The sequence below is a fragment of the Brienomyrus brachyistius genome, chromosome 1 (assembly GCF_023856365.1).
Source record: "Brienomyrus brachyistius isolate T26 chromosome 1, BBRACH_0.4, whole genome shotgun sequence".
In the NCBI taxonomy this organism is placed as follows: domain Eukaryota; kingdom Metazoa; phylum Chordata; class Actinopteri; order Osteoglossiformes; family Mormyridae; genus Brienomyrus; species Brienomyrus brachyistius.
Window position 1 is genome coordinate 47,237,015 of NC_064533.1, and position 22,505 is coordinate 47,259,519.

Here is a 22,505-nt window from a genome sequence, read left to right on the forward strand (position 1 = left end):
GGCACTTTTAGTCACCAGATCATACCACCACAGTGTGTTAAAAAACGCTACTGATCATTCCTGCGTGCTGCCATCAGACACCACAGCGCCTCCTGCTGACGTGATACCCCCCACTCCCAGCCGTAACATGTCAGGAAGTGACCCGTCTCTGTAATAATTTAAATAATCTGCTATCTGTTTTACTATCACTAATTTATTATTGATGTTGTTGTTATCCTGTAAGCATTTGTTTCTACAGTACCACAATATTCTGTTTTCAGGATGTTCTGTTCGTGTACTGTGTGGTTTTTGAATTTGTTTGCACCACGTTTCTTCCTTGCACTATGTGTTCTGTCTTTGCACTTTATCGGTTTTGCACTATATGTGCAGAATGTTTCTCTGTGTACGACGTAGTTGCAGCTGAATGCGGTAGAATTTCCTGGACCAGTAAAGTCAACGTCACTCTAAATCTCCGGGATCTGTACTGCTTGATTGGTTTTCTGACAGATGCGCACACTTTGGGGTGCACATTTATGGGAATGCCACTGGTTACCGTAGTGAAAGGGTTAACTGCTGTTGGGGAGGGGACTTGCCCTGCGAGGTTTAACAGTACCCGGGGAGGAGGGGGTCGTATTGGGCTTAGCAGGAGGGGTGGGGACTCGCAGCGTGAGGGTTAAATGCAGCCAGGGAGGGGACTCCGGAGCGCCCCGGAACATGAACACCCATAGCTGCCTGATCCCTTGCAGATCGTGTTTTTCGGCTTAATCAGGTTCCGGCTGCTTGTCATGGTGTCTGTACGTGTCCGTGTACATGCCTACTTTTCTGCAATACGGTGCGGTATTTTTTTTAAAAAAACGTGTTGCATGCATGTGCTCTTATCGACCATTTACCGCTTGTTCAGTCTCCGAATGGTCCTTTTGAGGAGCATTTTCTCTTCCTTTTCTGAGTAGCACGGCAGACGGAAATTCTGGCACATTTCGCATTCTTCGGCTCCTTTAGAGAGTAAAATGGAGGCTTTCGATGGATCCGACCGCGGGGAGACTTTGTTAGACCTGTCCCACCTCGATCTGGACGGTCTGGAGCTGGACGGGGTGACCGAGGAGCGGAAGAGGGACACCAAGCTGCTGTATCTAACTTTCAACAGGCTGGCTGTGCTGCCCTCCTCCGTCTCCCTTTTCTCTAGCCTGGAATTTCTGGACATCAGCAACAACGGGCTGCAGCTTATCTGCGAAGGCATTACCCGACTGACAAGGCTGAAGACGCTCATAGCCAAAAACAACCGCCTGGATGAGTCTTCTCTGCCCAAGCACTTCGGCACCTTGCAGATCGAGATGCTGAACTTAAGTGGGAATCGCTTTGAGGAGATGCCGCCCCAGTGCCTCAAGCTGCGGCGGCTGCAGTCTCTGTCCCTTGGAGGAAACCGACTCAAATCCATTCCGGCAGAAATAGAAAACCTGAAATGGTAAGGTGAAGAATAAACACAACAGTTTGGGTTCTGCACGGTATGAGGTCTGATCCTCTGCTTGCATTGCACCTTCACACACCGCTGTACCTTATAAGTTCGCTGGATCTACTGACACGGAGAGATCTCAGTGTTTGACATGCCAGAGGGCTGGACGATGCTGACCAAAAAACCGTATGTCAGTATTTTTAGGCAGAACAGCGCTTGCAGGAAATAAATGTGGTTACGTTTCTTTAGGAGTGGTGTGTAGCTCGGTAGATTGGGACAGGGTGAGCAGAGCGATTTAAGTATTGGGCCCCTAATTAAGACCTTTATCCCCCAATCCAGGGACTGGATGACCCTGCTCCATCAAAATGCATGTCTCCTTGCATAAAACCGTATGGAATAGGATTAATGTTCAAGTCAAAGCGATATGTGTTGTTTTTTTTTTTTAAGCCGAGTTTCACAAAAATGAAATGCAAATACAAGGTTTCCTTCCCTGTTTGGAAATTAGTCACAATATAAAGACAAAATTAAATTATGCCTGTATCAGTATTGCGTGGATCAGATGAATCAGCCACAACTTGAAACTTTTTCGCGCCTCTATGTCCACCAACAATGTCCCTGACATTGCTCTCAAAACAGAAGATGAATCTTTAAAAACAGAAAACTAAATTGAACACCTATTTTAATAAATGGCTCTAAAAACAAGCCTGACAACCACCGAAAGTGCACTTCATAACTTGAAAGATCCTCATTTTATGGCGTTTAGCTTCAGTAAAATAAAACAAATATCGCAGATTAGAATTTTTTTAAAACAGTTTTAAAACAAAATCAGCCAAGTAACAATGCTGATTCCCTGTGAGACTGTGTGACTGTAGTTTTGATTTTGAATTATGGGATTCTGTTAAACGTCACAGCTGAAGCTCTTGCGCCGTTTACAACCGGGAAGGAACGCCATAGGGCTCCGTTAAAATCTTTGCACATGCTGTTCTCCCATTTGTGTATAAAAGTGCCACATGTGTTGACACAATCTAAGAAATACTGTTTTTGATGCCAAAACATTGACTTTGACAGCCGTATTTTTAATTCAAAATAAAAATATGCTGACATGAATCATCAGCATAGATCTGGGTATGGATGGCAGAGATGTGTTCCTCCAATGTTGTGGGAGTGCCGTCTGTTTTGGGGGCTGGGGGTTCGGGGCTGATTAGGTCCCTTCCAATGCTGAAACCAAACATGCACCCTTGATATAAACTGTATTGTGTTTGAAAATATATTAATACACTATAATACGTTTGATATACCAGTTAAAGATTGTGCTAATTGTGTCTGTGTGGGAACTAATGCATAGTAATATAAAGATTAGTGATGATTCATGTTTGTGGTGTGGGGATTCTGGAGGAACGGACCTCCAGGTCTATGTTTAGATGTAACTATAGGTGTAAGTATCCGTACATATATTTCATCAGGACTGTATAACCAGACACGGTCTATGGGGGCCTAATGGGGGGGGGGGGGGGTGTCACATGTCACATGGTGTAAGCATGGGGGAACCACGGGACTGATCTGCTTTTTGAAGAAGGGAACCGTCTAGCTGGGGCATGTTGTGCTTGAACTTAGTATGTCGTGGACGCAGATCTGCTGTGGTTGTTGCGTCTTCTGGGTTTTTGCACGTTGGCAATATTTGATGTCAAGGTCAGATCAAACGGATTTGGGTTTCGCTCAAACCCTGTGCCACATTAGTATTCTTAAGAAGGCTTTTTTTTTCTATCGTAGGCTTGAAAGCGTCTTACTTCCCGGCAACGTGCTTTTGTCGCTTCTACTAGTAAACATACCAGACGGTTTCAGTGGTCTACAGTTGCACGTAAGGAAATTGATAATGTGGTTCGGCTGTACAGGTCTGGTAATGAAACGTACCACATGAATCAGTGTGCTGCTGCATGAAACGCTGATTACATGAACAAGTGGTGGTGGCATTGTGCAAAATTTAACATTTCCAGCAGTCAGGATTAAGCCTGATGGGCAACAATCATGTCCCCCAACCGAAGGCGTGTTGGTCAAACTGTTCGTTTTGTTCCACAGCTTCATTCTTGACAGTGGGCTGTGTTTGACTCGTAACTCTCTCTGAACGGCCTCAGCTTGGAGACGTTATACCTGGGCGGCAACATGATCGGGGACATCCCACCGGAATTGGCAAACCTTCCTTCCCTGAGCTACCTGGTACTGTGTGACAACCGCATCCAGAGTGTGCCGCCCCAGCTGACCCGGTAAGCCGTATTCATGGAAGTACCTTCCAGTGATGGTATTTGTTTATTTTTATTTACAAGGTAGAGCAGGAGTGGGGGTAGGTGGAGAACCTGCTGCTCTTGTCTGTTAACCAGCATCCCCATATAGAGAACATATACTATTTTAAGTAGTTATCCAAATGATTGAGCTTGGTGGTCCCCCTGGACAACATAGTGGTATCTTCCAGACTTTCTCCCCTCTCGTGCTAGGCTGCACTCACTCCGTTCCCTGAGCCTCCACAATAACCTGCTCACCTACCTGCCCCGTGAGATCATCAGCCTGGTGCACCTGCAGGAGCTCAGTCTTCGTGGCAACCCTCTGGTGGTGCGTTTCATCAGGGACATGACCTACGACCCTCCGTCTTTGCTGGAGCTGGCAGGACGTGTCGTCAAATCCAAGAACCTGCCGTACAGCCTCTGCGATCTGCCTGACCACCTGGTGCATTATTTGGACATGGCAAGCAAGTGTCCCAATCCCAAGTGTGGAGGTGAGAGAAGCACTGTGTGTGTGTGTGTGTGTGTGTCTGTGGGTGGGTTATGTATATATGACATTGTGGGGCCCAGATGTCCCCATAATGTGACAGAAACCTGTTGTTTTGATCTTGCGGGGGGCATTTTTTCGGTCCCTACAATTTTATAAAAATCTGTGTCTGCAATCAAAAAACTATAAATGCCAAAAGTCTTGTATTTTGTTTGGTTACTTATGGTTAAGGTTAGGGCTGGGTGGGGGTTAAGGTTGTCATTGTTGGGGTTAGGTTTTTGCCGTAGAAATGAATGGATGGTCCCCACAAAGATATGAATACAAATGCATGTGTGTGTGTGAGTGTGTGAGTGAGTGTGTGAGTGTGTGAGTGAGTGAGTGAGTGAGTATGGGTTTCAGAGTGGTGTGTATGTGCATGGGTAAGCAGTGTGGTGTGTTTGCCTGTGATGTCATCCTGAATGAGCCTTGACTGAATGAGCGTGACAGGCTTTTTCTTGGGCGTGATCTCTCCCTAGGTGTGTACTTCGACTCCTGTGTGCGGCACATCAAGTTTGTGGACTTCTGTGGGAAGTACAGGCTGCCCCTGATGCACTACCTTTGCTCGCCGGAATGCTCGTCCCCCTGCAGCTCAAACCCCCAGAGCGACGCTGACTCCGAGGATGAGAGCAGTGTGCCGGCGGACCGGCTGCAGCGGGTGCTGCTGGGATAGGAGGAGGAGCTTGACACCCATCCACCAGCTTCGTCTAGCTTGCCAATACAAATGAACATAGGATCGAGTCCTTTTCCTTCCTATAAAGTTATTTATTTTTAATTCTGTTTAATAACTTTAAGCTCATGCAGGAACTACATAAGCGTCTGGTAAAATCAGCGTTTGAAACAAGCGCTTTTTCTCAGACTTTAATAATGATGTCTTTTTAACTGTAGAATGTAAGTGCTGAGTATTTTTGAGTAACATTATGAATGGTACGGTCCGTGGGCTGAACCAAAAGGAGCCTCCCTATTAGCAACACATCATAAACACAGAGGCGAATCCGTTCCACCTTAGCAGGTTCATTTGACCTTTTCAAAACTAGTGTTAACAAAATCTGAGCCATTAAAGAAACGTCTCCTTCAAAAGCATGATTATAAAGCTAATACTGCTTTTTAGTTATATAAATAAGCTGTTACTTTTACTGTGCCTTTAAAACAGTTTGCGCCATATAATTTAACAATCAGGATTAACGTGACCTAATGTTATGAGACTAACGGGTCCACCGGGCCATAGGAATGTGATGTGTGTTGTTTACTTGTTTTGTACTGCTTTCCCCTGACAATCCACCCATGTGGACCAGGTCCACACAAGCCAGTGACTGGTGTCACAGAGTGACCCACACCCCCTCTGCGACTTCTGACAGCTTGCGTGCCACAGTGTGGTCCTCAGCGATCACCTTAACCTTCACGTTCGTTCGTGCCAAGTCGTTATTAATGTTTCTGCCTGGGAGGGATTTCGTGCTGCTGAGGGTGATTCATCGTGTATCGCATTGTCCAGCAAAATGTGGCTCTTTGGACTCAGGAAGCTGAAAGCTTCACTCCAGTGTGGACTGGTGAATCGTTTATTTAGCACTACTGGTGAACTAAACTGACAGCTTTATTCTACTTCTTTGTTTACTGCTCCTGGCAGAGGGATCGTTTTTCCTTCTGTCTCATTAAAGTGCCTATTTTGGAAAATGATAGATTTGCACCTTGAATTTTGAAAGAAAAATATGAAGGTTAGTGAATGCATATACTGATAACTAGTAACTTATACTGGCATAATGGATGTGTTTAGATCATAATTTGCTTTATTTTTTATTTATATATTTGTTGACATTGAAACTAGGTGAATTTTTTTCCAAGTCTTAAAATGACCTTACTAAGCATCTGTGTTGTAATAAAGATTTCACTCTGTATTTAATAAAATGCTAACTTTCTGACAAAGCTCATGACAAGTCAGTCTTTCTGTAACATTCCTGGGTCTAAGGTGGTGGGGTTTTCTTTTGTGTGTGACTCAAGCTTGTGTTGTATTTGCTAATTTGCAGTGGCACTTCTCAAATCTTCGGTGAACTGCTTCTAACTGACTGCTAACGCTATCATGATATTGAGCAGCTGTGAGGTGTTGCCTGGCTACATTATCCCCTTTTCTGGGTGCACTGTTCCACATTTGCAGTGAGGTTTGGCACAGACCAGGAGTGATTTTTTTTAAACTCAACATTAATACCCTCCATCTCACTCCGAACACATTTGCATATGAAAGAAACGATGTAGCACAGGCTGAATGCAACCTTCTTTTAGCTCACTGCTGCCCCTGGCTGCCTGTCGTTTTGTCCACTGGCCAAAGCAGGTTGATAAACTCTGTAATGGCTTTCAGGGACAGAGGGGCCTACGTCAAGCCTTCCCCATCGCGCCTCACAGCTTCTCCTGGCAACTCTGATGCAATCCAGCATTCAGCAAACTCAAGACTTTTTTCCTCAAGCACTGCCATCAGGGGACAATGATCTCACTCAGGTTGATTACAACTACCACAATCAGAGTAGGTAGGTTCACAGTAAGGTGCCTGTTAAGTACCTTATATCTGCAGTTTGAGGCATGCGTGTGGTTTGCAACAAAAAAGTTACTCGATGCTTCAGATTGCATGAAATATATTGAGCTTTGACAAAAATACAGCGAAATTAAGCTAGCAAACCTAACAAAACATTTACATTAAAATGTACACATTAACTCTGATAAACGATTTTGCTGGTATATTATAGTTACCAGAATATTGATTTCTGTGGTTTTGTGCAACGAATTATGGGGAAAAGAGAAACAGTAGCTTCTTGACTAGTGCATTATACCGCGAAACAGGTTTACGATTATGAATGCAATAGCATACAAAATGGAAAACGATTAATGTAAGCGGAATAAGAAATTATATTTATTACTCAAACGAGTAAGTTACTGTTCTATATTGTTTCTGTCTTGATGCACCTGGGGTCATACGAAGAGTACAATGCAACCACAGATGAAATACAAACTAAAATCATTTTCATGGGATACCGGACAGTTTCGAGATCTGAAGTAGTAATATCGCCGCCCGACGCTAGGGCGCAGCAGCAGTACAGACAATCCATTAGCGCAGCTGCTGCATTCCCAATGTCCTCTGTGTCCGGGTCACGACCGCTTTGCATTTGCTCGCCGAACCCTTGGTCAAGCCGCTCATCCCCCCACGGACTTTTCCGTTACACCGCAAGCACACTTCGGCACTCTTCGGCAGAAAGCCACCGCCCCATTGGCTTACGGTTGCTCCTCCCACCTCCCAGGGACGCGCGTTCCATTGGCTGTCGAGCTGCTCCCGTCCTGGCTGCATGTTCCCGTTCGCGTTACCCATTCTCGTAGCAGCGGGCAGCCGTAGCCTTGTACCGCATGCGGCAGCCAGTGCGACATTTTTGCGCAAGTAGCGTAGATGACGTATTGGGTTCGGCGTGACAAAGGGAGCGAGCGCCGACTGACGGGGCAGGAGCGCAAAAGAAGGAAAGGAGAATTGGGAAAGCGCGCGGCCTGGCTGGAGGCGTCGGGGCTTCGTGGATAGCGCTCCATTTGAGCACGCAACGCTTGGGGATTTCAGTTGTGGCCGTGGGAGCTATCCGCCATGGTTGGCATCGGATGTCGAAGTGTCCGTCTGGCCGGGCGCTCTCCATAACCCCCGTCGTCGGTCTAACGGACAGGCGCTTCCTCCCTCCGGCCCGGTCTGTCATCTTGCGGCCGGATTAGGGGGAAAAAAACCAGCTAAGTGGCCATTTTAGGGGAAGCGGCGGGTCGAGGGTGGTCCTTGCCAGGACTGTGCGCTTTGAGCCGCTCCCTGCCGGATGTGTGAAGGATGATCTGATCCTTTGGGAGAATAGCCCGCTGACCGTGAATCCCTCCACCCGAAAGGACCGGCGAACCGTCGAGTGAAGTAAAATCGACTGCGGATACACGAGGCAAGCAGACAGAGAATTTGGGCTACCCCGGGAAGAGGAAGATGTCGGGCCGGCCTCGAACCACCTCCTTTGCCGAGAGCTGCAAGCCTGTGTCGCAGCCGTCCTCTTTCGGCAGCATGAAAGTCAGCAGTAAGTGAGAATTGGGTTCGGGGCGGTTCCGGTTCCGTTCCCCGTCTGTGGCGCTGTCTGATTCTCCTGTCCAGAATCTGTAAAGTCTACCTCCTTCCAGTTTGTAGACACGGTGCCACTTTTAATGGCATTTATAGAGGCAGCTACTCCGCTGGGGCTTCTGGGAAATTTATATCATTTAAGTTACTGCCTGTTATGGCCCGGCCACGTAGAGTAAAATTAAACGCCGGGTGTGCGGCATTGCACGCAGGCCTTAAAATGGTTCATTGGAATAGGAAGGCGCCTTTATCGTGTTTAGATACGGTAGTGTTCAAAGTCCGTGTTCGTCTTTGATCGTTCTCTCTGGACGTGCAGTGAGGCTGAAAACGTCAATATGGTCAGCTTTGTGTTCCGGTCTGAGACAATTAGTATGGGAGATGGACGGTTTTTCGTGCCCTTTCGCTCAATGCTGCAGAGAGGTCCTGCTCTGTTCGTGGTATGTGTTTGATTTGACAGGCTTCCAAGCCCCATTCGTGATGTTGAGATTCTGGTCTTCATTTTCTGGGAATGAAAATGACCTGAGGCCCGGCCTGTCATTTCCCCATCTTGCCCTGCCCTCCTCTGTCAGCTTTGTCCTGTCACCCTTGTGAAGATTTTACTGGGCTATTTTGCATTGTGTTTGCACAGCTGGCATTTTGCTGGAGCATTTGCAGGGATTTTCAGGAATTTCATTACAGCACCTTGACCCCCATGAGATGCTGAAGAATACACCATGACTGCATCATTTATTTCAATGTGAAGGCGCTCTATGGCGTCCCGTGTCAGCCAGCAGCCACAGACGTATAAGATGTGCTTGTGTGGTCTATGTGACTTGGTTGTGGATGTATTTCCACTGAGCAATGTATATGTATCCTTGTGTGCAAAGTCTGTGTAGGGACTTATATCGATGGTAAGAGGATGAATTTTTTTCCTCAAGAGGTCATGAGGTTAAAGTAATACAGACTGGTTCAGGTCAGTATCCTGTCTGGTTTAATGTCAACTGACCCGAGGGGGAAACAGCGGAAATCAAGAGGCAGTCTGTGTGACCAGGAGAAACAGGAAGAAGCTCAAGCTGTGGCTTCATGCCCAGCTAGTCTTGGGAGGCAGGAATAGAGTAGATCAGGTGACACCAATGTACCAATGACAGTGGCTCCTCCTGCAGTCCCCACCCCCAATGCATAGCAGTGCCATTTGCTCTGATCCATACTTTCCCAGACCTCCATCCACTGTGCTTCCTGTTCAGTAAGCCAGATTGAGAAACAGTAGGGTGGTCAGTATGTCGAATCGCAATTCTCAAATTAAGTTGAGCCTTTATGTTGGGGAAGCAGTCAGTAAAACAAATATGGTGGCGTTTGGCTTTTGTACATTGTTACTATAATGAGCAGTGGAGATATGATACTTGACGTTAAAATATCGTTTCAAGAAGGTCAGCTGTGTCACTTTTTATTGGAGCGGTATTATACTGTGGCGAATTGTTATAGAATTAATGCCCGCATTATATATAAGGTCCATTTGGCCTGCAGTGGTCCCTGTTCGGATAGGAACTCTCTATGGTAGATCCTGATTCACCCATAATGGAGGTGTATCTAGTAGACCACGTAGATGTTGATGTCGGCTTTGCTTGTTATGAACATGCAGTTGTTGCATTGCAGAAGTCACAGTGGTATATTGGGTTGAGACCATCAATAAGTTTCTGTAAATCAATTTTCATGTCAGTGAAAACAAGTTTGTGAATTATTTTATATATTTAAAAAACAACAAAGAACTAGTCACCAAGACATAAATTTTCTGTTGCAAAGAAATATTTTGGATCCTATAGAGATTATGTTGAGCAAAAGTAAGTGATTTGTTGGCTGTTTGTATCAACACCGTCAACTTATTTGACAAACACTATTTATGACACACACTTTGACCGACTATAATTTATTTTGGGTAAATGGCAACTCCTTTTTTGTTGATAAATATAAGAATGTTTTTTGTAAAATGTTCAAATATTGTATTGTGATTTTTTTTTTCTCAAATATCATACACTGCCTGGCCAAAAAAGTCGTAGTTTTAATTTAAATCACCAGTTGTATTCGGTCATTAGCCAATGACTGGATCGTTATTATAGCTCAGCAATGTTACATAGCAATAAAATGAAGTCATCTGTGTACCTGAATCTACTGAACGGCCAAGGTATCCTGTTTGATTTGACAGGCTTCCAAGCCCCTTTCGAGATGTTGAGATTCTGGTCTTCATCGGGCTCGAATTGTCAAAGTGTGGTACAGGGAGCATGAGGAATCATTTTCACACATGAATTGGCCACCACAGAGTTTTGACCTCTATAGAAACTGAAAAAAATGTTGAGATGTTGCATAAGCACATGGAAACAATTCCGTGAGGAATGTGCACCATAATCAAAGCTAAAGGTGGTCCGATGAAATATTAAAGTGTGCGACTTGTTTTTCGTTTTGGTCAGGCAATGTAGTATCTAGTACAACATCCAGACTGTTGTGCTCACTGATTGGGTGATTCAAATTTTAGTTGGTCGAATAGACACACTTCCATTTTGACAATGTCCATTTGAGGGGAGCGGTTTAGTCCTCGCGTGTGTGACCGCTGCCTGTCCAAGCCTCAGCATGGACAGGGACTGTGTTGTACTTGTGTGATTCTGGGTTTATCCCTGAGGGTTGTTGGCTTGTGTTGAATCTCAGACGGCTGCTTTTGGCATGTGGTGGGGGAATCACTGCTTTGGTTTGTTCAGCTTATGGGTTCATACTTTGGTACTTCACGTCATAGCTTAACACCACTGATGACACCAATAAATAGGACCTATACTGACTTCAGCTGGGCTTTTCTCACTCCTGTCGTCCTTATCTGTGCTCGTTTGTTGGTGTGGAGGCTGTGGCTCAGTTCTGCCTGCAGGATGCTGGGCTAAAACCAGTCCGCTGTAACCAGTCCTCATCTAGGACAGTGTTTCCCAATCTGTGAAAATGTGGACTGTTTTTGGCAGGGAGCTCAGAGGGAGCAAAAACATGGACCAGCTTTAGGTCCCGGAGGACTTGATTGGGAAATATTGGCCTAGGAATAATGGTGACCTGAATTTTACATTTTGCTTTTCATGCAGATCAATGTAAGCAATGTTTTTGGGGCTGTGATTTGATGCTCTGAGTCCTAACAATGATCTTCCGTCATATTTTTTTTTTCGGACTGTGGTATGAGAGCCCGAAGTTACAGGGATCCTTCCTAGGGCACCAACATTTAGAACCTCTAATCGACAACCTTGCCCATGTCAGTTACTTCATTCATTCATTATTTTTTTAAATTCTGCTAATGCTTTCCCCAGTGTGTATTCATGTCCTGTCCCCTTAAAAACATACTACTGTGTGCGTTGTCACATGACTCCTCCCCATCCCGTCTGCAAAATGGAAACAGCGTGGAGAACTCAAACATCAAGCTGACTGAGCAGCTTTTACTAAAGAAAAATGCAGTGTTTATCATTTAGACACATTGTGGCTTTGAGTTGATACCGAACAAAAAGGTCAAAAAGGGAAAAAGTGTTTCAGCTACCAAAGGAAATGCCACCAAATGGTTTCAGCACTAGCAATAACCAGTTATAATGATCAAGCACTTGTATGAATCAAAGAACTTGGGAGAGAATCCTGTACAAATACAGTTTAAATTTGCTTATAGTAATCAAGCAGTCTGCTCACAGTGATCATCTAGGGTCTTTTTATATATAACATGGAGAAAATTAAAACTGCAGTAATTTTTTATTTCTTTACTTGTCCACTTTGCCTTGTGGTAACCCATCTGCTTCTTGTCTGCTACTTGAAGCTAATGCTACACGCACAGGAAACCATGATGGGGGGAAAAGTCATCACTCAATTACAAATATAGACTCATCATAGTTTATGATTAAATGCCAAAAACAAGCCAACAAGGTGCAGTTGCAAAACTATAATAAGGTATATTCTATGTACATTACTGTATTATAGCGCGTTTTAATTATACACAGTTCAGTAATTAATTTGTATAGTACTGTAATTTGAAAAGCATTTGAAACCACTGCACTGTATTTTAAACGAGTTAGTAAAATTCTGTCAATAGCAACTCTGTCCGTTTTATGACCTTATATTGATGTAATGAATATAAAAATGTCAATTAGATGGTAATCTGCCTGAGACATAAAGAAAAGGGGAAAAAATTACGTTATGATCATCCGCTTATAGTGATCAATTTCACCCAGGCAGACGTGATCACTATGAATGGTTTTAGTTTGCAGGAAATGGAAATTGTTTTGTACTTTTAGGAAACTTGCTTTTTTACGTTAAAACTAAAATGGGACCTTTTTTGTAAGACGTTTTCATTTCAGGCGACTTGTGGTTTGATTTCAGTTGTTCGAAATATTCAGTATACAGTCAAACGGTTTATCTGTGTGTGTTTCCTTCAATTTTAAAATAACTATAAAGCTATACAGCCCTTCATTATGAAAAAATATCTCTGCTTTGATAGCTGAGTATGTTTACAGTACATCCTTTGTCAGTGAAATATGAGTGCAAAAAACTAACAAAATAATGGTTAATTGATCGTAATTAAGGTAATATGTTCAGTTAATTGTGATATTGATCTGAGTTCGTATCGCCCAGCCCTAACCCTTCCTGTGAAGTTTGAAGCACCGGCGTTCACTTGCGTCGTCCTTCTGTGAGTCCATAATAACATTATCACTTCATCCTGATGTACTCTGAAAAGCATGGTTCCTTTTTGGCAGCGCAACTTGCATAAACACCTGCGGGTTTCTCCCGCAGGCCATCATTTTGCAATATCCTCCACTTTGATCTAGCAGCTTATTCTTCTTTATACATAGCTCTGTGAAGGAGAAGCAGTGTAAAAATTGGCCAGGCAGGACGTCGAGCTGAGTTACTGCAGTCAATGAAACGTCTGAATGACTGAGTGCAATGCTAGCGTGTGTGTCTGTGCACATGTACATGTGTGCTCGGAGGGAAGTCTCTCCTCTGTACCAACATGGGTGGAGGTCTGTTTCTTTAGGCACGTCTTAAAAGAAATCTTTGATTCAGTCACAGGTGTATTGGTTAAACATCTGATATGAGTCAAGTGCCGTGTGTAGGTGGAGAGTATTGTGTGCTGATCTGGGTGTGCAACTCCTGCTTCAGTCTGGCCCCTTTCCAGCTGTCCCTCCTACTCCCAGTTATGAGTTTGTGGCAGGTGATGTTAATGTCCCATAGAGGCAGCTGCTCACCTGACCTCGAGATGTGCTCCTTCAGTCATCTGAGGTGGTGCATTCCTCAGACGAGCTGAACTGGTAGATGTGAAAGATGGGTCTCAAAGATGGATGAACAAAGGCTTTCAATGTGCATCACCTGGGATCTGTTATGCCTTCCTGCCTCTAGGGGGACCTTACAGAAATCCTCTTCTTTGCCACTTTAGTAGAGCAGCTGTGATGGGAGGTGGATCACGGATGGTTCGGACCCCACAGTCGTGTTGGCTTAGGAGGGATCTGGGTTAGGGAAACGGATCTCACCTGCCACCCAGAGTAGACTTCTTGTGCTGCCAGGTTCAGTTCCACCTCACATGGGTGCATGTGTGGCGATACGTCTGCAGGTTCATTGTCCCGCTCTGAGCAGCTTGTAAAATCGCCCTTTGTAATGCTTTGTTTTGCCGCTAGTGACGTTCGGCTGGAAAGGCTGGATGATGTGCCTGCGGGCAGTGGTTTGACCGGTCTTGACAGAACTCTGCGGGTTATTGATGGCGCCTACGATTGCACGTCTGAAGTCATTGTGTAACGGTGCTTCTCAGATGGCTGTTTCTGTTGGGCGGACCCAGTGTGCTAGAATTGCTTCTGATTCTATACATAGTTTACCTGCCTTTTTGGCGACTAACCTGTGCTCGTGCCTCTCCCTTGTGTCCCAGGAGACAAAGATGGCAGCAAAGTGACCACAGTGGTGGCTACACAGGGCCAAGGTCCCGATCGGCCCCAGGAGGTGAGCTACACGGACACCAAGGTGATCGGTAATGGCTCCTTCGGCGTGGTGTACCAGGCCAAGCTGTGCGACACCGGTGAGCTGGTGGCCATCAAGAAGGTGCTGCAGGACAAGCGTTTCAAGGTGAGGGGCGCCTTGAAAGCAGCAAGCTCCGCTACCAGCATGGAGAGCCCAATTACATCATGTTTGTTTAGCAGAGCTTTTTATCCAAAGCAACATACAGTGGAGAAAATAGGGTTAGCCAGTCCCCAGAGCAGTTGGGAGAGAGTTTAAGGACCTTGCTCAAGGACCCAACAGTGACATCACTCTGCCGACCCTAGGGTTTGACCAGGTGATCCACCTGTCAGGCACAGTGACCTAACCTACACTCAGCCCATTGGTTTCGAGACACTCGAATGGCTGCTTGTTCCAGTTTGGATCAGGGCTTTATAGTGCTTGCAAAACTGAACAGGCTGATAATCTGCAGGCAAAGTGTAGCAAAACTGCAGTAAGCTGGTCCCTAGTGCTGGGCGGTATACCTTGTCATCCAGTATACCAGTTTTATTTTCCTGTACGGCATGAATTTTTTGGATCGCTGAAGCGGTAGCTATAAAGTGAAGTTGTAATACACTCTGTATTACAACTTCACTTTATAGTTACCGCTTCAGTTTGTGCCTGAAAATTTGGGTTTCGTATAATATAATCAGGTATGCAATTGAATGCATGTCAGTAAAATGAGATCCCTAATGTTATTGATTTGTAAAGGTAATAATTATTAAAATCACGCTGGTTAAGCAAACGTGTTGCTACTGAGTTAAATAATCATTAATAATCAATAAAATATGCCAGTATGGCCCTGTTTCACACTTGGGGTTTAAAATGTGTCGCTATATACATTATTAATTTAATAAAACATGCCGGTTAAAATATTTTTTTTGATATACTATCAAGCTGAATGTATTTTTGAAAAACATTCATAAATGTATTTTATATGCAGTAATGAAACATGTCGCTGTTCAACTAAATATACATTAATGATCTAAAATTTCACTATTGAGCTAAGTATACAGTATTAATTGTCTGTTAGTATAAATGTTTTACTGTTATCAGGCTAAATAATAATAAAATCATAAAAGCACATCTTTTAAAAAAACATTCGTAAACACCAGAGTCTTAAGTTTTTGGTCATACATTACTGGTCCGTGTAAAGAAGGATTTTTAGCTAAACATGGGCAGCTGTGGACTCATTTTGTTGTGTTTCAGAGCCCTTGAGTAATTAACAGAAGCGATTAATGCTTGCGTTGATAGTATGTGACTCTCACTGCTAGTGGAGGTTAAGGCCTGGACGTGAGAACTGCCTCTCTGCATTTGAGATTGGTGTCACCTTTTTGTTCATTGCGGGATTGTGGTTTTCAACCAAGGTTGTCACAGACAAAAAGCCAAAGCAGAACTCTTGACTGCCATACTGCCGCTGTGACTCCTGGGCTCCCCCTGCTGGTGCCTGTCAGTGTTTGCCTGGAAAATGACTGCGACCCTACACCTATGCAGCATGACCTGGGGCTGAGCCAGTTGTCGTCTTGTTGCAGAACCGTGAGCTTCAGATCATGCGGAAACTGGACCACTGCAATATAGTGCGACTTCGCTACTTCTTCTACTCCAGTGGAGATAAGGTGAGTGGTATGGCCATTAGGATCTATGGCAATGCCAATTATAATTTGTTCGCTGCAGCTTGTTATTCTCCTTCATGGCCTGGGCTGTTTTCCTACAAGGTGGATTGTCAGCCCTGCAGTGCCCCCTGGTGTATGAGTGCTATCCTGCACCCTGTGGGCCTCTTTGATAGGAAAGTGGGCGTGATCTTTCTGTAGACCATGCGATGCATTCCTTTTCCGTCTTGGTGTTTGTGTGCCCATGTTTGTATGCTGTGGAAGGTTCTGGCGATTAAAGTGCTAGATTAAGTGTCAGCTTAGTCATTTCAAACCATTTCTTAAAGACACCCTAATATAAGCAGTAACCATCCAATACACCTATGCATTTTTTTACTCAACCACTTTAGTTACTTTACCTCATTGCAAACTAATTAATTAATTGAGCTGGTGGTGTAATTTACTAAATACATGGAATGGCTGGGATGCCCCTTAGGAGAGGTTTGGGATCTGAAGTGCTGTTCATGTAGCCGTCCAGCAAGATATCGTAAACTTTTGGAGAACAGAAGATATACTTGTTAATTTATGTGTTCCTGTAAATTTGTATGTTTTGTTAAATTGTTTTTTTTCTCAGCAAACATTACTTACTACTTTGATAAATAGCTTTAAACATTCTTTGGCTTTCGAAGACTTTCTTATGCCTTGCTATATATCGTTTTGCTGATACATTCAATTCCAGATTTAATGACCCTGTTTTCGAACCTGCCATTTTCTCTGACAGAAAGATGAGGTTTACCTCAATCTGGTGCTGGACTACGTTCCTGAAACCGTATACCGAGTAGCCAGACACTACAGCCGAGCCAAGCAGACGCTGCCCATCATCTACGTGAAGGTTTGTTTTTGTCTTTCCTGATGGCAAATGATTGGTGGCTTTCTGAAGCTCAACAGGATCAGAGTGCCTGATCCTCTGGGCCCAGTTGTTTAAAAAGTTTAATCTGGATCTGAATTATCCCGGTTGGGAAATCCCATATTTGGCTGGCCAGGATCAGATAACCCATCTTGCCCTTACAGCAGTTTTTCAAAGCAACATTGGATTGGATCACCGTGATTACCAAATCCGGATTACCAGTGTTCTTACCAGTGGGATGATATATCACAGCGTAGGCTACTACCCATGTAAAGAATAACATGGAATAGCCAATGTGGGGTCACTTTGAGTGTTATTCGAAAACAGACAATATAACAAACTTTCCCTTCTATTTTATATATTTTTTAAACATTTAGATCAGGGTGACTCTGATTTTTATTTATTTATTTAAGGTTTCTCAATCCTACTAAAATGTTTCGAATGACATACTCAGTTTTATCCAGACTAATAACTGAATTATGTGATTTGATTTTATAAAATCCTTTTTTTTTTTGCTTTTGAACAACCCATTTTCAAGATTTGATCCAATCCGATAGCCAAAGTCCAGTTGTATTCCTTCTGAATAACTGGGCTTGGTGGATTGTGTGATTGCTGCTGACCTGCCCTGTCATGTGATATGAAATATGGACCCCCTGGGTGTCCCAGAGTATTGTCTAATGCCATACACTAGGGCTCACTAGCCATTTTTGTATGAGTTCTGAATTATAATCGGCATTGTTCTACTATGTCCAAAAAGAATCGTGACGAGGGTCCCCCCCAACAATTACATTTGTTGGCCATGGTGGGGGCCGGGTTTACAATGACTGGACAGTTTAGCTATGCCTCGGTGTCCAGCTGGGCCTTCTATCTCCAGGCTGGTGTCTCGTTCCCCTGGGTGCCCCCGCATTGTAACGTGAGGTCCATTTATCACCCGTTAGCTCTACGTGTACCAGCTGTTCCGGAGCCTGGCTTACATTCACTCCTTTGGGATCTGCCACCGGGACATCAAGCCTCAGAACCTTCTGCTGGACCCTGAGACAGCTGTGCTTAAGCTCTGTGACTTCGGGAGGTCTGTTGGGAGGGAGCTCAGTGCTGCCCTTTTGATATATATATATATTTTTTCCATGTGGTTTATCAAGTAGCTTATTTCTGTTCTTTGTTACATTAGCAATGTGTTCACCTCCTGCATTGCTGTAGCATTTGGGAGTGTAAAGGTGCTCGAGGTCTTGGCTTGTGGATGCTGATGATGTGCGTGACGATGATGACGGTCTTCCCGCCCGCAGTGCGAAGCAGCTGGTCCGTGGGGAGCCCAACGTCTCTTACATCTGCTCTCGGTATTACCGTGCCCCTGAGCTCATCTTCGGGGCTACGGATTACACCTCCAGCATAGGTGAGAGCCGCTACCCTTTCCAGCACTCCCGTGTTATTAAAATAGCTGTGTGAGAAGTCAGGCCTGAGTTTGATTGCCCTCCTGCTGCAGACGTGTGGTCAGCTGGCTGCGTACTTGCTGAGCTGTTGCTAGGACAACCGATCTTTCCCGGGGACAGCGGAGTGGATCAGCTGGTGGAGATCATCAAGGTAAGTGGTCATATGCACCGGCCCTCAGGAACCCCCCAGACAATCCACGTTTTTTGTTCCCTTTCACGTCTTGGGCTGTCTGGGGGTCTCCAAGACCCGGGTTGGGAAGCACCTAGTATACAAGACCATGTCAGGTGACTTGGAGCTGCCCCCCTGCCCATGTCTCTGAGCTACCATCCCTGCTCTCAGACCCACTGTCAAAGGGAAAGCCACTGGTGAGGGAAAAGAATGAGATTCAGATTAATTTTGATAAATAATCATCTTGCAGGATAGCTCTTAATCTTAGAGCGTGATAATTAACGAGGCGCTTCACATGGATGTGTTGTGGTACATAAAACGTCATTAGAGAGAGTAATACATAATCTGTAAATCATAATCTGTTGCTGTTTAAGGTCAAAGCAGACCGCTGGTGTGTTAACCTTAGTGTAACCATCAGAAGACTTTTCCATTCCCTGTTTGTCAGCATTCCTCCTTTCACTAAGTTTTTGAGATTAAGGGAAAAGATCATGTGTGTTATGGGTCTTAGACCTCCACCCACAGTAGGTGGGTCATGAGACCAGACCATGGTGTGTGTGTGTGTGTGTGTGTGTGTCTGTGTCCTGTGAAAGGTCATTTTAGGTTGTATTTCCCCCCCCACCTCACATTTTGCCAGGTTCTAGGGACTCCCACAAGGGAACAAATCCGAGAGATGAACCCCAACTACACGGAGTTCAAGTTCCCGCAGATTAAGGCGCACCCGTGGACTAAGGTGAGTGAAAAGGTAAAGAAACAGTTTCGCTTCTTTCATCTGGTGAGGCACCTTCACCTGCCATGTGTTATGTGTGACATGAGGTCATGAGTCTCCTAGGAGTCTTAGTTTTCTGTACAGAGGGTTGTGCTTATATGGACTGTACTATTATAATACTCTGTGTTAGTGAATAATACTTGCAGTGTGATGTACACATGGGGTTGAACTCCGCCATAGCACCTACCCTGTCAACTGCCTTGTCCTGCTGGTGTCCGAGGACTGCCCCAGTGTGTGACCCCCGCGCGTGCCCCTCAGGTGTTCCGGCCGCGTACGCCCCCCGAGGCCATCACACTGTGCTCACGCCTGCTGGAGTACACGCCCACTGCGCGGCTGTCCCCGCTAGAGGCCTGCGCACACTCCTTTTTCGACGAGCTGCGCGACCCCAGCGTGAAGCTGCCCAACGGCCGCGAGAAGCCTCCCCTTTTCAACTTCACCACTCAAGGTATGTTCAGGCAGGGCAGGGGTTTACGCAGGGGGCGGGTCCACAGGGCCCCACCTGAAAGCTGATTGGCTTCTTCCGCTTATGTCCCTCACTGACGCAAAACATGTCATTGGCTAATGGATGGTAACTTTGACCTCTCTGTATAAATTGCCCCCCCACCTTAAAAAAAGCTATGTTATCTGTGAGCCATTATTCCCCCCCCCCCCCCACTTTCTTCCCCATTTACAGTAAGGCTAGTTTGTGGTTGATGACCAGCTAATCCTGTACTTAACTGAGTTGCTCGATCATCCTGCAGGCAGCCATGTTAGCAGTGTGCCATTACTGTTTAATGCTTGAGACACCCCCCCCCCCCCCCCCCAGAGCTGTCCAGTGACCCTGCCCTGGCCTCCATCCTCATCCCAGCCCATATCCGCAACCAGGCTGCAGCTTCCACTGCTACTGCCGCCTCTGGTCCAGGTCAGCCAAACTCCCCTGCATTCCCTTGTCTTGCAGTTTCATGCTGTAGGTCTGTGATTCTACCTCAGATTCACACTGTGTGTACAGTTGGCACTCTAAGGTACAAAAGAGGCTCCCCCACAGATGTGGGGTTTCTGCTGCAGTTCATAGCAGCCTGTGAAAGTCTCCCCCAGATGTTAAATACCAAATCCTTTCTCTCTCCTACTCCTCCTCCCCCTAGACGCCAATGGCGGAGATCACTCCCAAAATACTACAATGGCTTCCGCCTCCGACTCTGCTTCCAATTCTACTTGAACCCTCAGACTGGGGCCCAGCCCTCCCCTCCCCCCACCCCATGGACTGCTTGATCACATCCACATTTGAAGGGCAGGGCCATGAACAAAAGGAAAAAAACTGCAGACTAGAAGCTGGAGATGTGCAGTCAGGTTTCTGAATTGTGGGCTGATCTCCTCCAGAACTCTCTTTTGGATTTTTTTTCTCTCTTTTTGAGTCTAAATGTGAACAGCCTGCATTTTTTTTTTTCTTCCATTGACAATCTTCCCTGGTTTCTCCTCTCGTCCCTGTTGTCTGAGCTCTGGGCCTCCTCTGCTCCTGTAACCCATACCTTTGTTTTTGGCAAGGGGCAGGTCTGGGCGCTGACCATATGTACAGTTTTTAAAAGCCGGAGAGGGTGTCCATGATCCTAGGAGTGAATTTGGTGCATTTTAAAGCTTTTATGGGCTGTGTGGTATGCTTTTTAAAGAAAAAATGTTGGGATCCTTTCTCCATCACCATGTTATACTTTCCATAATGCAGCCGTGTACATGCATGTTATGTGCATATATGTACACACCTACTCTGCATTATGCAAACTATATGCACAGGTATATATGGTGCAGATTGAAAGACCGGCACGGAGCTTGTGTCCTGCCTGCATAGACGATGTTCCTGTGCCTGGATGGAGTTCGGCCCCTGCCCCCCAACAGGAACCGAAAGGCGCTATTGTTGCCTCATGCTGTCAGTGATCTGAGTGCGGGTATATCATGTGACCGCTTACCCCTCAGCTATGTGAGAGCTCCGCCTGCAGGCCCATCTGCCTCATATCACGCTGCGGCGGTAAGTGGTATGGGAGCTTCCAGCGGATGTCCTAGATGACAGACTTGGAGTCCGATCAGCCTACACGAAAGCTGCTGGAGCTTGTGAAGTCCCTCATCATCCGTATGTATACGCTGGTTTGCCCGCCCCACTGGCTTAAACTGTTAGACTCTGCTTCCCGATCCGATGAAGATGGCATTCAGGTTCGAACAAGAGACCCGTGTCAATGCTTCTGCTGTTTCAGCGGACCTCCTCTTCTGCCCGTCTTCAGTAAAACGTCTTACTTAAATGTTGTGGGAGAGAAAACGTATGTATGTACTGTATGTGTATATATAGTTATTTCCCCAGCAGATACAGATTTTGTATTTGTGTGAGTTTGTGTGTTAGTGTGTGAATATGGCGACCCGAAAGTTAACAGGACAGACGGATTAAGATTCTAGGGGTAGTAGAATTGGTCTTCATTTGACCGTAGCTGTACAGTAGTCATGTATAATCCAGGACAGTTTGGAGTGCCTTCACGTTCATTGGTGTCTGTGCCCTCTCTGCCCCCTGTAGTGCTGCTGAATGTCCCCCCCCTCCCCAGCCTAGCCTTACCCCTGCATGCCCCCCCTCCCCTGTGACCACTGCATCCAGCTCTGTGCCCGGCTTTCGGGAGCTCGGTGCTCGCGCTGCATGATGTTACCCCTCCTGGTGGACCTCTCATCCCCAAAGCCGGTCTGCGGCATGAATTCAGCAGAGCTCACGGGGGGGGTCGGATGCGTGGCCCCGCCCACGCAGTGCTCGCGTATGTGTTTTAGCTGTGTAGGAAGAACCATGTGACTCAAGGTAGATACAACACAAGGCTTAATTTTAATTTAAATGACTGGTGTGAGTGTGTGTGTGTGAGAGAGAGAGAGAGAGAGAGATGTATGCACTCAGATATAGACCATATAAACACCTGTATAACAAACTACTTGAATTCCTGTGACTGAAATGATTTCATTTTAAATATAAAGGTTTTTTTTCCCATGTGAGTGTGTCTCCCTTCGCTTTAGGTTCCCATTCTGTGATTCCTTCAGAGTTCTTGCCTGCATTGTAAGATTAGTATTAGAAAAGGCAAAGCAGAGCCCCCACGTCTCTCCCCTAACCCTCTCTCTGGTAAGTCTTTCCTTATTTATCAGCAGAAAAATGTATTTCACCCAAGAGATATGGGAAGTTTTTTTTTTTTTTTTCGCCACACCCAGTTAGGTGTATATATTGGTCATAAGAATCTCTCCTGGTTACCCCCCCCCCCCACTGAGTATTGCTTTCCATTATCTCTAAGGCACCAAGTTTGATATTGGTTGAGCGGGTCTTTAGTCCT

General features: G+C 45.4%; 2 protein-coding genes across 3 annotated transcripts; both read left to right on the forward strand.

Annotated features, from left to right (window-relative positions):
- Positions 1-671: 671 nt before the first annotated feature.
- Positions 672-6,145, forward strand: lrrc58b (leucine rich repeat containing 58b). Its single transcript, XM_049006199.1, has 4 exons — positions 672-1,441; positions 3,562-3,690; positions 3,919-4,196; positions 4,705-6,145. Exons 1-4 carry the CDS (start codon positions 987-989, stop codon positions 4,896-4,898), a joined length of 1,056 nt encoding a protein of 351 aa, XP_048862156.1. The 5' UTR covers positions 672-986; the 3' UTR covers positions 4,899-6,145.
- A 1,428-nt stretch (positions 6,146-7,573) lies between these two features.
- On the forward strand, positions 7,574-22,171 carry LOC125735181 (glycogen synthase kinase-3 beta-like). 2 transcript variants are annotated; one of them, XM_049006194.1, is made up of 11 exons: positions 7,574-8,295; positions 14,227-14,420; positions 15,863-15,946; positions 16,701-16,811; positions 17,765-17,895; positions 18,110-18,216; positions 18,307-18,404; positions 19,057-19,164; positions 19,447-19,633; positions 19,994-20,089; positions 20,310-22,171. In XM_049006194.1, the coding sequence occupies exons 1-11, from the start codon at positions 8,208-8,210 to the stop codon at positions 20,381-20,383; spliced, it is 1,278 nt and encodes a 425-aa protein (XP_048862151.1). In that variant the 5' UTR covers positions 7,574-8,207; the 3' UTR covers positions 20,384-22,171. The 2 variants fall into 2 exon arrangements, with proteins under 2 accessions (XP_048862151.1, XP_048862153.1); XM_049006196.1 differs by having other exon boundaries at positions 7,575-8,295; positions 19,057-19,152.
- The last annotated feature ends 334 nt before the right edge of the window (positions 22,172-22,505 follow it).

Excerpts from the sequence above, each read along its gene's own strand:
- lrrc58b (XM_049006199.1), top strand. The coding sequence starts at position 987 with ATGGAGGCTTTCGATGGATCCGACCGCGGGGAGACTTTGTTAGACCTG. Across the intron at positions 1,442-3,561 it reads GAAATAGAAAACCTGAAATG|CTTGGAGACGTTATACCTGG; the intron begins GTAAGGTGAAGA and ends GAACGGCCTCAG. Across the intron at positions 4,197-4,704 it reads TCCCAATCCCAAGTGTGGAG|GTGTGTACTTCGACTCCTGT; the intron begins GTGAGAGAAGCA and ends ATCTCTCCCTAG.
- LOC125735181 (XM_049006194.1), top strand. The coding sequence starts at position 8,208 with ATGTCGGGCCGGCCTCGAACCACCTCCTTTGCCGAGAGCTGCAAGCCT. Across the intron at positions 15,947-16,700 it reads TCTACTCCAGTGGAGATAAG|AAAGATGAGGTTTACCTCAA; the intron begins GTGAGTGGTATG and ends TTTCTCTGACAG. Across the intron at positions 16,812-17,764 it reads TGCCCATCATCTACGTGAAG|CTCTACGTGTACCAGCTGTT; the intron begins GTTTGTTTTTGT and ends ATCACCCGTTAG.